Below are 14,651 nucleotides of genomic sequence, written 5' to 3' on the forward strand. Positions count from 1 at the left end.
CCTTGATTAGTTTCCACCCATTGCTTCTTGTTCTACCCTCAGGTGCCTTGGAGAATAGTTTGAATGAAGGGTATAAAAACCCTTCATTCTCAACTTCATGTGGTCAAGCTGCACAGGATCTCAAATCCATGTGGTTCTGCTTCATCAATAAACCGTCTTTCCAATCAGTCTCCATGTTTCCAGGGTCTTCCCCCCCTCCCTTGCAAATGAACCAGATGGATATTTCTTCCAACAGAACTAAATACAATACGTAACAAAACAACAGAACAATAGAGTTGGAAGGAAATTTGGAGGTCTTCAAATCAGTGGTGGATTTCACCTTTTGTTACCACCGGTTCACCCCCCCCGTGCACATGCTCATTTCATGGGTGGATGCACCCATTCCACTCATGTGCCCAGCCTTCTACACCTGCACTTTGCGCATTTTTGCCAGCCTCAAAAACATGCCTAAATAGGGCAGTTGGGCGGGGCTACCCGCGATTTCCACTACCAGTTTGAGTGAACCGGTCCGATTCGGCCAAATACCACCTTTGCTTCTAATCCAACCTTCTGCTCTTGATAAAGTGTTTGGACAAATGGAGATTTTTTTAAAAAATACTTCCCGTCACTTGGAAACAGTCCTTCTATTGATGCAACCTAAAACTGCAATGGCCTTTTTACCAGAGGTGTGACAGTGCTGACTGTGGCTTCAAAATCCTTTTCACGCTTATTGCGGCGCGTGTGAAACGCAGAGCTAAATTCTTGTCCTAGATCTCTACATCTGTCCTCCCAATCAGGACAGAATGTCTCTGAGACAGTTTGGGACGAGAGAGAGAGAGAGAGAGAGAGAGAGAGAGAGAGAGAGAGAGAGAGAGAGAAGGATGGATGGAGGGAGGGAGGGAGGGAGGGGGACGGATATTTTCAGACGCACGCTAGTAGTGCAAAGCGATGTTATTTTGTCTGTCTTGCAAAAACATAAAGGAGCGGTTTAAAGAGAGAGAGAGAAAGGAACTTTTCAAATAACAGGCAGAAATCAGACAGCAGACGTCCAACTTGGAAGGACTGCAAATCACATTCTTAGAAGATCACCGCGACGTAAAAAAGATACCGAGACTCTGGAAAGAATGCAGATAAGAGCAACAAAGATGATTAGGTGGCTGGAGGCTAAATCATATAAAGGCTGCTGGAACTGGGTATGTCTAGTCTGATGAAAAGAAGGACAAGGCACGACATAATAACAGTCTTCCAATATTTGAGGGGCTGCCACAGAGCAGGAGACAATTTATTCTCCAAAGCACCAGAAGGCAGGACAAGAAGCAAAGGATGGAAACTAATCAAGGAGAGAAGCAACCTAGAACAAAGGAGAAATTTCCTAACAGAAAAAAATAATCAGTGGAATGAGTTGCCCCCAGAAGTTTTGGGTATTCCATCACGGAGGTTTTTAAGAAGGTGTTGGATAACCATTTGTCTGAAGCGGTACATGGTTTCCAACCCCTTCCTGGGGTTGGACTAGAAGACCTCAAAGATCCCTCCCAATTATTTTATTCTGTTAAGAAGCACCATTTCAATCTTCTTGGGAAACTTTTTCCAATCATGGTTTGAGAAAAAGGAACTCTAATGAAATACTGAATCTCAAGGAGATAATTAAATAAATGTTCTTTTCTCGACAACCAACCAGAAGGCTCTTCAAATAAGAGAAGTTGCATACGTTGTAAAAGTAGAGGCCCCCTTTTACTTCGCAAATAGGAAGTGGGTGTCCCTCTTAGACGGAGGGGGGAGGAAGATTTTATGGGGGGGTGGGGTGTAAGCAAATACAGATAGTCCTTGTGGTGGGATTAAAAAAAATTGTACTACCGGTTCTGTGGGCGTGGTTTGGTGGGCGTGGCTTGGTGGGTGTGGCTGGGGAAGGATACTGCAAAATCCCCATTCCCTCCCCACTCCAGGGGAAGGATACTGTAAAATACAAATACCACAAATGGCAAGAGATAAAAAGATTGTACTACTATTGGATGGATACAGGATGATGTAATGAAATGCTATCATAAAAACTAATTTGAATTTATTTAAATTTAGAATATTTTGCATAAAATGAAGTAATAATAGTTATAGTCAAATAAATGATTAACAGCAACAATAATGTACACATATATACTAGATTGATAATATGAGATTTTATATAAATTGTAAGGGAAGACGATGGTGAGGATGCACAAACGTTTTGTAACCAATCGACACACTGTACGAAACTGGAAGATGGTTTTGTGTTTTATGTTTGTCTGCGCTTGTTTGTTTTAAAATAAATAAAAATTACAATAAAAAAAAGAAATTTGATTTCCTCCCCCCACTTTCTGTTGTCACCTAGGCTTTCCGAGAGCACAAAGCCGACTCCTTGTCTCGACAAAAAGCCCTTTTATTAATTGACTGTGAATTCTGCTCATTCACATCTAGCAAAGTCTTTCAAGGGAGGATTTATAGCCACAGACCTTCTCTGGCTTGGAGAGCTGACAGGCCGATCTCTGCAAAACTTGGCAAGGAGTCTTGGAGAGTCACGAACCAATTAAGCGAACTAATGGTCTCCTGCAAACTCCACTCCCCTTTCACTCCTCTTTTATTCCCTCTGGGAGGGGCCATTCACCGTCCACCTGGGCCTTACTCTCAAGTTGACCCCTGTTCTTTAGATGTTCCCTTCGTCTGGCAACTCTGAGTATGCGCTTACTGGGAACAGGCTCCAGCTGTTCCTCTGCCTCACAGATGTCTGACTCTGAAGGCAGCTGATAACTGGCATATGGCCCTGGCCCCGTCTCTGCCTCCAACAGAGCCCTCATCAGAGCCTTCCCAGACTCCAGGACTGGCCCATGTTCCTCCCCAACCTCCTCACTGTCTGAATCTGCCACCAGCTCCACTAGCCACTGGCAGATCACAACTCTTTCTTTCTTTCTTTCTTTCTTTCTTTCTTTCTTTCTTCTTTCTTTCTTCTTTCTTTTTCTTCTTTCTTTCTTTCTTTCTTTCTTTCCTTCTTTCTTTCTGTAGGGTTCCTGAGCATAGCAAGAGTTTTAAAGGCAGCAACCGTAAATTAGCAAGCCCAGCTATGTATTAGTGGATGGATTTCAAGAAAAGCAGGAGAGACGGAACTAGTGGAAAGTTTTCCAGCATTTATTTTTGACTTTGGTTCTGTTTGTAACCCATTATGGTTTTTACACATTTGTAGTTCTTTGTGACTCAGTAATAAATCTATTCTGTTTTTTCTTTCTTGGAACCTAGCCAGATATCTGCTGCTGAACATACTCCTGTCTTCGTGACCTAGCTTTGCAAGCCATCATAAATTGTGGAGTCTGAAGGGTAAGGCAGAAAGGAGAGGAAAATGGATGGGGTGAAGGGGATAAAAATACATTCAGACGTTCCCTTGCACAGATTTTTTTTCTCTCCAATAATACCTTCCAGGGGTTTGGGATTTCAACTCTCATAATTTCCCAGGCAGCGTGATTCAATACAGATCGAAAAGTTATGATAGAGGCACCAAGGACGACTAAAGATGGATCAAGATTTCACGTTGGTCAAATCTAATTTGATTTTCTGCTAGAACCTCAAGAGTCATTCAATTTAAAAAAAAAAAAGATTTATTCTGCCTAATGCAGTTTCCCCTAGCCGGCATCAAATATGGAAAGAACCAATTTAGGGAAAGGCTGATGCACGTCTAGCTGCTTACAGAATTAAATGACTTTCTGGGTTCGTATAATGGGTTTTATATAATAAATCCTGAAATTAACAAATAAGCAGGGTTTGTGCGTTAGGCTAAACCACAAAATGATTTAACAAACTTAGAATTGTAGCAATGGAAGACGATATTTGTGGGCTGAATTGTGGGGTCCTTGGGGTTCTCTGAGCTTGGTGGGGTTTTTTGGCAGACATCTCATTACCCAACTAGGCAACATCATCAGCATTAGAAAGGAGTGGGATTTGTAGAGAGGACGCCAGGTGCTCTCTGGCTGTTTTCTTGCAGACATTTCACTGCAAATTAGGTAACATCATCAGTGGAGGGTTGAGAAGGAGGTGGTGGTGGTGGTGGAGGAGGAGGAGGAGGAGGGGGGGAGGAGGAGGAAGAGGAGGGGGAGGGGGGAGGAGGAGGAGGAGGAGGAAGAGGAGGAGGAGGAGGAGGAGGAGGAGGAGGAGGAGGAGGAGGAGGAGGAGGAGGAGGAGGAGGAGAACTGTGGAATCTTCGGTGACCTCTGAGCTTGATGTTTTTTGTGCAGACATTTCATTACCCAACTAGGTAACATCAACAGGGCTAGAAGGGAGTAGTGGTTTGCTGCGTCAGTGCTAGTGGGAGTAATTCTTGGTGGTTCCTTGATTAGGCTGTTCTTCTCTGATTGTTCGCCTGAGTTAGTCGTTCTTATGTTGGTATATTATTGCTTGATGGTTGGTCTAGTACTAATCTTAATGGTGTTTTGGTCTCTTCCCCCCTCACACACACACTTTTTTTTGGGGGGGGGGGTTAATTGTTTCTAGCAGTATCACTTAGATTTCTCCCGATTCACAGTGCTTTAGAATCCTCTCTAAGCGGTTTACAGAGTCGGCATAATGACATGTAGACGGTGTTTATCTCAGTGTGGCCATGGATGGCTGATTTACCTAAGTGCCAGGCTTCCAGGAATTCTCCAGCTTTAGGGATTTAGCTTGGATTAGGATACTCACAGTTTCCTAGTTAAAAACTATGGTTGAGTCAACCCGTGTGTTGTGCAAATAAGCAGTTTTAATCACATCGTCTGACTGCTAGTTGGGTGTGCAACAATGTGCTCTGTGGGTCCTCTGCCCAATCTGTCCTACACAGAGGACAGCAAACTACGCTCTCTTTTAGCATTGATGATGTTACCTAGCTGGGTAATGAAATGTCTGCAAGCAAACAACCAAATTCAGAGCATTAAGGAATCCTCAACTTAGGAACATTTAAATGGATCTCTAAGTAGCCCAGTTACATGTGCTGTTTTAAGACTGTGGCAGAATTAAAGAGCTAAGACCGTGATGGCGAACCTATGGCACAGGTGACTAAAGTGGCAAACGAAGCCATGTCAACTGGCACGCACGGCCTTGCCTGTTTGTCTTCCGGGTTCCTGGCGCACATGCACGTGCGATGATCACCTGTCCTTCATGTGTGCGGCAGTGCTGAAAACCGGTGTGCGCATGCACACCAGCCAGCTGATTGTCGGGCGGCGGGGGTGCCAGAGCCCGGAGGCTCGGCTTTTCTGGAATGCGATGCCTTCGTGCATGCAGCAGTGTCAAAAACCAGCCTGCATATGCGCGCCAGCCAGCTGATTGCGGGCGTGTGTACGCGCTAGAACCTGGAAGTTCGGCTATTCTGGAGCACGATCCCTTCACATGCAAGGCAGTGCCAAAATCCAGCCTGCATATTTGCGCCGGCCAGCTGATAGTCAGGTGCGAATGCGCGCTAGATCCCGTAGGTTTGGGTTTTCCGGAGGACGATACCTTCACATGCACAGCAGTGCTGAAAACCGGCCTGCGGAGTTGAAGTCCACAGATCTATCTAGGTCTGGGATGGCGAACCTATGGCAAGCATGCCACAGGTGGCACGCGTGCCATTTGTTTTAAAGCCATTTTTCATCCTCCGCAGGCTCCAGAGGCTTTATAGGAGCCTGGGGAGGGCGAAAAGAGCCCCCCCCCGAGGTCCTCCGGAGGCTTCAGGAGCTTCCCTGAAGCCTCCGGAGTGCAAAAAACCAGCCCTACGGGCAAACCGGAAGTTCCGGAACGGACTTCCGCTTTGCTCGTAGGGTCAGTTAAGCCCTCCGGAGGCTTCAGGGACCTTCAGGAGGCTTCCCTGAAGCCTCCGGAGGGCTTAAACCGGCCCTATGAGCAAACCGGAAGTCACTTTCAGTTTGCTCGTAGGGTCCTTTTTAGTCCTCCGGAGGCTTCAGGGAAGCCTCCTTAAGGTCCCTGAAGGGGCCTCCGGGAGGCAGGGGAGGCTGTTTTCACCCTCCCCAGGCTCCTATAAAGCCTCTGGGGCCTGGGGAGGGCGAAAAAAGCATGCAAAAAATGGGGGGGAGCACCTCTCATGCACAAGATGTGCACTGGAGGGGTCGCGCGTTGCATTATGGGTGTGGCACGCCCGCGCACGACTCCCCTGAGCTTCCCCCTTATGGTAAACAAGCCAAAAAAGGTTCGCCATCGCTGATCTAGGTTGAGAACCACTGTGATAGACCAGTGACTTTTCTCTTACTCTAGCAACAGCCTTGTGATGTTCTTAGGATTGCGATGTTTTGTTTGTGTGATTGTTTTCAACAAGAACTCTCAAAACTGGATTCTACCAGATGGTTCATTTTGCAAAACCAAGTATGTTCCTTCACACCTCAAAGGAAACAGAATTTCCACTCTATATTTCAACCCATGCATGGCTATTATAGTAATAAAATGTACAAGAGATAATCTATGGCTTTCATGGATTTCCCCCATCTTATCATTTCCAACTCCCCCATCCCTGAAGTCTTCATGCATAGTATTCAACATATGAATTACGGCTGCAGGATTTGGGTTTGGCTAGTCTAAAGAAAAGAAGAGCTAGGGGGGACATGATAGCATTCTTCCAGGATTTGAGGGGCTGCCACAAAGAGGAGGGGGTGAAATTATTCTCCAAAGCACCTGAGGGCAGGACAAGAAACAATGTATGGCAACTAATCAAGGAGAGAAGCAACCAGGAACTTCCTAAGTGAGGACAATTAACCAGTGGAACAGCTTGCCACCAGAAGCTGAAGGTACTCCATCACTGGAGGTTTTTAAGAAGAGACTGGAAAGTCACTTGTCTGAAATGGTATAGGATCTCATGCTTGAGCAGGGGGCTGGACTAGAAGACCTCCAAGGTCCCTTTCAGCGCTATGCTATGCTATGCTGTTATTAATGATCACAACTGAGCCCAAAATTTCTGTTGCTAAGCGAGACAGTTGTTAAGTGAGTTTTGTCCCACTTTACAACTTTTCTGGCCACAGTGGTTCAGTGAATCGCTGCATTTGTTAAATTAATAACACGATTGTTAAGTGAGTCGGGCTTCTCCATGACTTTGCTGGTCAGAAGGTCGCAAAAGGGGATCACATGACACCACACCCCAGGGCTCCCCGACCGTCATAAATATGAGTCAGTTGCCAAGTGTCCAAATTCTGGCCACGTGATCGTGGGAATCATTAAGTGCGGGGAAACGGTCATCGGTCACGTTTTTCAGTGCTGTTGTGACTTCAAACGGTCGCTAAGAGAACTGTTATAAGCCGAGGACTCCCTGTACTGCAATGCAATGCAACACAACTGGCATGCAAACAAGTGGCCATTCTTTTATGTCAGATTGAAGAATTGCAGTTTGAACGGCAAAGCTTTTAAAATATTTTCCACTGAAATACTTTGCAGTTTCATCAATCTGCCGCAGGTAACGTCCAGCCCGAGCTAAACTTTTTTTTTTATTTCGGTTTCTTCAGGAATAACAACTTCTTTGGAATTAGTCAATAAAACATTTCTCTGGAGCCCCATTTGCAAACTGGCAGATATCCAGAACGCAACAGCCCCGAATGGATGTTGATGTCAATGGCAACAGAAGACCACAAATTTGAAAACAGAGGGTACCTAGTCAGCATATTTTGTTAAGGGTTGTTTTTAGAGGAAGGAAGAGAGGGAGGGAAGGAGGGATGGAGAGAGGGAGGAGAAGGAAAGAGAGGGAGGGAGGGAGAAAGAAAGAGAGGGAGGGAGGGAGGGAGGGGAAAGAAGGGAGGAGATGTTGTGGCCCACCAGCAGCCAGCAGATTCAGACAGTGAGGAGGTTGGGGAGGAACATGGGCCAGTCCTGGAGTCTGGGGAAGGCTCTGATGAGGGCTCTGTGTCAGAGGCAGAGATGGGGCCAGGGCCGTCCGACAGTTATCAGCTGCCTTCGGAGTCAGACATCAGTGGGGCAGAGGAACAGCTGGAGCCTGTTCCCGATGTGCGCATGCACAGAGCAGCCAGAAGGGAACAGTTAAGGAACAAGGGCCGACTAGGGAGTAAAGGCGCAGGTGGACGGTGACTGGCCCCTCCCGTAGGGAATAAAGAGGAGCGAAAGAGGAGTGGAGTTTGCAGAAGACAATTAGTTCACTTCATTAGAGTGAAGATCTGTTCCTGACTTCTTGCCAAGTAATTGCTGCTACAGCGTGGAGTTTAGAAGATATCAGCCTGGCAGCTCTCCAAGCCTGATAAAGGTCTGTCGTTGTGAAATCTCATGAAAGATTGTTTGCCGGGACTTTGCTGGAGAGGAATTCCCTTTAACCTAAATAAAAGAGGTTTCATCGGGATGAGGAGTCAGCTTCATGATCTTGGGAAGCCTAGGTCAGAACAGGAGGGAGGGAGGAAAGGAAAAAGGGAAGGAAAGAAAGTAGGAAGGAAGGAAGACTGAATGGTTTTTCGGTGATGTTGAATTTGATTAAGAAACTTATAATTTAATCTGGAAAACTAACTAATAGGGTCCAAGGAATCCCCGAGATACAATATTTGCCATTCATTGCTACTATTTCAAATTCCTAATAAAAACTTAAACCCCAATCTCATTCACTGTTCTATGGCCTTCTTGTAAGTAAAAGAACAAACCGCTTGCTTTTTAATAAACTAAACAAGAAGAGGGCAAGTTATCTTTTTTTTTTTACACCATCAAGGAAAAACCTCATGCAACAGTATACCTAAATTCATTCCGGCTAAGGGCAAGAATTTATCGAGAACAGTATTTCTCAAACTTGGTAGCTTTAAGTTGGGTGGACTTCATCCCCCAGAATTCCCCAGCCAGCATGTTGACAAGGTTGAAAAACTCTGTTCTCTGGTACATAAATATTTTAAAAAAACACTGAGGATTATGTAGGTCAGCTAGGAAAACAACTAAGGAGATACATAGCAAAGCACCTAGCTGTATTGTTGGGCTCCTTTTCAAGCTGGACTCATTCCAAAGAGTAACCACACGAGTTGTTATCACTCCACAACACACTCTAAACGCTTTAGCCTTTCCTGAACATTCTGATGTGAGAGTTAGTTGGCTCTATTGCTAGAAACCAGGAGACCGTGAGTTCTAGTCCTGCTTTAGATATGAAAGCTGGTTGAGTGACTTTGGGCCAATCGCTAGGAGATTCTGAGTTCTCGTTGTTCTGACTTAGGCTTCCCCAGCAGCATGAAGCCGGTTCCTCGTCCCGATAAACCCCTTTTATTTGATTTCCAGTGAATTCCTCTCCAGCAAAGTCTTTCCTCTCCCACAGTCTTTCAAAATAGTTCACAATTACCGACCTTGATCAGGCTTGGAGAGTGGCCAGGCCGATATCTTTCAGATGCCGCAATACTTGGCAAGGATGTAGGAATGAACTAATGGTCTCCTGCAAACTCCAATCCCCTTTCGCTCCTCTTTTATTCCCTCTGGGAGGGGCCATTCACCGTCCACCTGTGGCTTTACTCCCAAGTCAACCTTTGTTTCTTAGCTGTTCCCTTCGTCTGGCCGCTCTGCGCATGCACACACTGGGAACAGGCTCCATCTGTTTGTCTGCCTCACTGATGTCTGACTCCGAAGGCAGCTGATAACTGGCATATGGCTCTGGTCCCCTCTCTGCCTCCGACACAGAGCCCTCATCAGAGCCTTCCCCAGACTCCAGGACTGGCCCATCTTCCTCCCCAATCTCCTCAGTGTCCGAACCTACTGCCAGCTCCGCAGGCTGCTGGCAGACCGCAAGTCTAATTCCACCTTAAGCATGAAAGCTGGTTGAGTGACTTTGGGTCAGTCCTACTCCAAGCCCAACCCACCTCACAGTGTTGTCGTGCAAAAATTAGAAGTATTAGGTATGTTCTCCACATTGAATATTTGTAGAAATAATAAAACATTTAAACAAATGTTAAGATGAAAGATGAAGAGCTCCAGTAAGCAAGCCGAGCATTTTTCGAGACAAACCAAGGATTTGGCTGCCCCTGCAGCAAACTTCCCCGTGGAGTCCTTGGTCCTCTCTGAGCTTGGTTGTTTTCTTGCAGATGTTTCATTACCCAACTACCACAGGTAACATTATCAGTGTGTATAAGTATAAGGATGCACACACTCTTGCACTGATGATGTTACCTAATTGGGTAATGAAACGTCTGCAAGAAAACAACCAAGCTCAAAGAGCACCCCACAATCCCCCTTCTCTGCCTCCTCCCTTTCCCTCCTCCTCTTCCTCTTCCCCTTCTCTTCCTCTTCTCCACAAACCCCACTTCCTTCTACCGTAGCGCTGATCATGTTACCTAGTTGGGTAATGAAACGTCTGCAAGAAAACAGGCAAGCTCAGAGAACATCAAGGACCTCACAATCCTCCTTCCCTGCCTCCTCCCCTTCCACTCCTTCTCCTCTTATCCACAAACCACACTTCCTTCTAGCACTGATGAAGTTACCTAGTTGGGTAATGAAACATCTGCAAGAAAACAGCCAAGCTCACAGAGGACCAAGGACCCCCACAGTTCAATCCGGAATTACAGAGAATTCTCTTCCAAAGATTTAAGGTTCTGTTTTGCCCATGAACACAGAAGGCATATTTGATCGTTATTTCTACTTAAAGCCACATACGTCAGGTTTAGTTTAGCTGGTGGGGACTTTAAGCACATTTCCTGAAACTACTGTACTTACGGTATGCCAGTTTCGCCCTATGACCAGAAATATACTGAATTCCACAAGCGATGAGTTCCGATTCAGGTTTGCATAAATTGCATACAATACACCTTAATTTAAGGCTTGACTATCATTTGATCGCAAAGTAGGGATATCCAACCCTGGCAACTTTGGAGAGCTGTGGATTTGAACTCCCAGTATTCCCCAGCCATCCAGCAATTACCCATGCTGGCTGGGGAATTATGGGAGTTGAAGTCCACAGGCCTCCAAAGTTGCCAAGGTTAGATGGACACCCCTGATCTAAAGCATAATTCTCAGAGTTACCTTATTAAATGTTAGGTAAAGGTAAAGATTCCCCTCGCACATATGTACCAGTCGTTCCTGACTCTAGGGGGCGGTGCTCATCTCCGTTTCAAAGGCGAAGATCCAGCGTTGTCCAAAGACGTCTCCGTGGTCATGTGGCCGGCATGACTCAACGCCAAAGACGCATGGAACGCTGTTCCCTTCCCACCAAAGTTGGTTCCTATTTTTCTACTTGCATTTTTACATGCTTTCGAACTGCTAGGTTGGCAGAAGCTGAGACAAGTAACAGGAGTTCACTCCATTAGGTGGCGCTAGGGATTTGAACCGCCAACCTTTCTGATCGACAAGCTCAGCGGCTTAGCCACTGAGTGTTGTGGCCCAGCAACGGCCAGCTGAGCTGTTGTTGGTGGACTCTGACAGCTCAGATGGGACTGCTCTGGAGGCTGAGGAAGACTCCGGAGGGTGTTTGGAGTCAGAGCAGGGACTAGAGAGGCCTGTTGGCCACCAGGTGGCATCTGAGTCAGGGAGCAGTGAGGAGGAACAGAGGGAGGTTGTCCCTGGTGTGTGTATGCGTAGAATTGATAGGAGAAAGGAACAGCTGTGGAGAAAACGTCATAGAAGGAAATAGGGACAGCTGGCTACGGTTGTGGCCCCTCTCAAAGGCTTTATAGGTGGAGCGACGGGAGGGGAATCTTTGCAGGAAACAACAGTCCATTTTACTAGCCGTTGAGAAAGCCTTCCGTAAGTCTAATCTTGGTTTCTTGAAGATAGTGTTCTAGGCTCCTAGCCAAGGGGTGGCTTTGTCTCCATCATTAGTCGTGGCAGACAGCCAAGCCTGTGTCTGCATATTCATTAGAATCACGGGACAGAAGACTGAGCCACCACATCTCTCTTATTAAATGTTAGGAGAGTGAAACTTTTTTTTTTTTTGCACTCATCTCCTCACACTTTGTTTCTTTATTTCTCCCCTTTCTTGCTTTCCTTCAACTATGGACCAAGAAATAATCGAGGGATGGTGCAAACTTACATCCTTCATGGGAGCAAGCAACGTTTTCTAGAACCAGGATTGAAATGATGGCTCCACACCCCTGGGGTTTCAATAGCTAACTGCTGAATGACCCTTCTATCTGCACATGGAGGGAGGGAGGGAGAGGGGAAAGGGAAGAAAAGTGGGAGATACCAACTGCGAAGGGGAGCATTTCTCTTACGGCTGCTACTCCTAAGGGGAGGAATGGGCTGAAAGAGGGCGAACACGGAAGAGAAGGATGGGGAAGCAAGAAGCCGCTTGCATGGATAGCAGAGAAGAAGAAGAGGCAGAGGAGGATGAGGGATGTTTATAAGAAAGGAAATCCCCAGAGACACCTCTTGGGTAGCCGGATTGGGGATAAAGAGGACAGGAGGGAGGGGGGAAAGAGGAGAAAAACTAGAACTCAGAGCAGGAATAAACCATTGATGGAGATCTGCAAAAGGAGGCCACAGAGGAAGGGAGGGAGGGAGGGAGGGAGGGAGGGAGGGAGGGAGGGAGGAAAAATGAAATGGTATAGGTTCTCCTGCTTGAGCAGGAGGGTAGACTAGAAGACCTCCAAGGTCCCTTCCAACTCATCCATTCTATTCTAAAAGAGAAAGATGAGATGGAGGGAGGAGAGGGGAGAGAGGTGGGAAGGAGGAGATGGAGGGAGGATGGGAGGGTGACAGTGGGGAAGAAAGGAAGAAGGGAGGGAGGATGGGAAGGAAGGAAGAAGTGAGGGAGGGGGGAGGAAGGAAAAGGGAGAAGGAAGGGAGGGTGGGTGGGGAAGTGGAGAAGGGAGGGAGGGAGGAAAGAGGGGAGAAGCAAGGAAGGAGTTGGGAAGAAAGGAGATGGGAAGAAGAAAGGAAGAAAAGAGAGGGAGGGAAGGCGAGGAGAAGGAGAAAAGGAAGGAAAGAGGGAAGAAGGAAGGAGATGGAAAGAAGGAAGGAAGAAAAGAGAGAGAGAGAGAAAGAAGGAAGGGAGAGGGAGAAAAGGAAGGGAGGAAGGGATTCCCCTGAAAGAAAAAGCAGGCATGCCAAGGGGAGGCGGCCGCAGCGGCCAAAGCGGGACGGCCGGAGGCTGCGGGGAGCCGGCCAGGGCTGGGCCGGGGCGCGCCGCAGCCTGCCCTGCCGCCCTCCCTCCCTGCCTCCCTCCCTCCGGGGCTGCCTTGACTCACACGTAAGCGTGGTAGATGAACGCCCAGCCGCGGGGCCTTTCCAAGACGTTGTAGAGGAAATTCTGGAGCTTGCGGTAGAAAGCGTTCCTCTTGGGCGGCTTCCCGCTGACGGCCGAGCGGGGCTTGCTCAGGATGGAGCCGCGTTTGCCGCCGCCGCCGCCGCCCTCCGAGCCGGCGATCAGCAGGGCCCCGTCGCGGGAGGACTCGGGGGCGCCGGGGTCCAGCCCCACGAAGCCCACCTTCTTCTCGCCCGAGGTGCCCGGATACACGCCCCCGTTGCGCGACTTCTGCACCATCCTGCAGCGGCGGCGGCGGCGCGCAGGCCGATCCCGGGCTCAGAGCGGGCGCGAGCCGGGCAGCCGCGCCGGGCAGAAGCGCTGCCCGGGACCGGAGCGAGGTAGCGGCATGGCAGCGGGCAGGAGCCGGGCGCGGGACTGCGGCGGCCGCTGGATGGCTTTGGCCAAAAGCAGCGGCGACGGCGCGGAGGAGGCGATTGAGCGGCGCCCGCAATCCGCCCGGCCTCCCCTCCGCTTGCTTTGCGCAGCTCCTCCCGGGTCCCCCGCGCCCGCCGCTTAACCCTTTCGGCGCCGTTCGCTAAAGGTGTGGCGGAGGAGGGGGAGGAGGACGCGTGATTCGGAGGAAGGACGCAGGGGACCGACCTGCCACTCCCGGGGACACGCGCGCACGCTACTCATTAGCAAAGCCTTGGAGAGGTGATTGGGGTTTGGGGGGGGGGGGTTATGGGGGTTTTTTTTGGCTTGGAGACGGCGTCTCTGGGCATGTGCAGAGCGCCCGACTTTGGCACGAGAAGAAAAGAAGCACCTCCTCCTCCCCAGAGGCCGAGATTTAAGTCTTCTGCATCTTTGGGGCGGCAGTACGGTTGCGCTATCCTGACAAATAGATTTGCGCAGGATTGTAGGATTGAAATTAAAATGGAGGGAGGGAGGGGGCAATAGATGGGTGGGCAGATGGATGGATGGGATAGTTAGTTGGTTGGAGAGAGGGAGGGAGGGATGAGATGGAGGGATAGATGGATGGATGGATGGATGGATGGATGGATGGATGGATGGATGGATGGATGGATGGATGGATGGAGGATTGGATGGAGGAGATAGATGGATGGATAGTTAGATGTTATAGATGGATGGAGGAGATAGGTGGATGGATGGATGGATAGATGGAGGATTGGATGGAGGAGATAGATGGATGGATAGTTAGATGATATAGATGGTTGGAGGAGATAGGTGGATGGATGGATAGTTGGCTGGATGGATGGAGGAGATGAATGGATGGATATATGTATTATGGATGGATGGAAAGATGGATGGATGGATGGATGGATGGAAGACATAGATGGATAGGCAGAGGAGAGAGAGAGATGGAAGGAATGTTGGATAGATGACTGGATGAGAGATAGAGCTAAATAGAGTGCTAGAGAGAGAGAGAAAGATACAGGGCAATTATGGATCTTGGAGATTTTCATTTTAACGGAAAAGCCTAAATCTGGTTCATGTGTAAATCCCTCTTTGGATTGTTGAGTGGTTTAGTTAAGTGTGTGTTGCG

General features: G+C 48.1%; 1 protein-coding gene across 1 annotated transcript in view; it reads right to left on the reverse strand.

Moving 5' to 3' along the window:
* The window catches only part of KCNQ2 (potassium voltage-gated channel subfamily Q member 2), a 136,191-nt gene extending 122,724 nt beyond the window's left edge, over positions 1 to 13,467 (reverse strand). Inside the window, exon 1 of the mRNA XM_081949838.1 lies at positions 13,089 to 13,467. Within this exon, the coding sequence (XP_081805964.1) occupies positions 13,089 to 13,384 (296 nt within the window). The 5' untranslated portion in view covers positions 13,385 to 13,467. The remainder of the gene's footprint in view (positions 1 to 13,088) is intronic.
* Between the last annotated feature and the right edge of the window lie 1,184 nt (positions 13,468 to 14,651).

The sequence above is a fragment of the Natrix helvetica genome, assembly GCF_964273705.1.
Source record: "Natrix helvetica genome assembly, chromosome: 3".
Lineage (NCBI taxonomy): Eukaryota > Metazoa > Chordata > Lepidosauria > Squamata > Natricidae > Natrix > Natrix helvetica.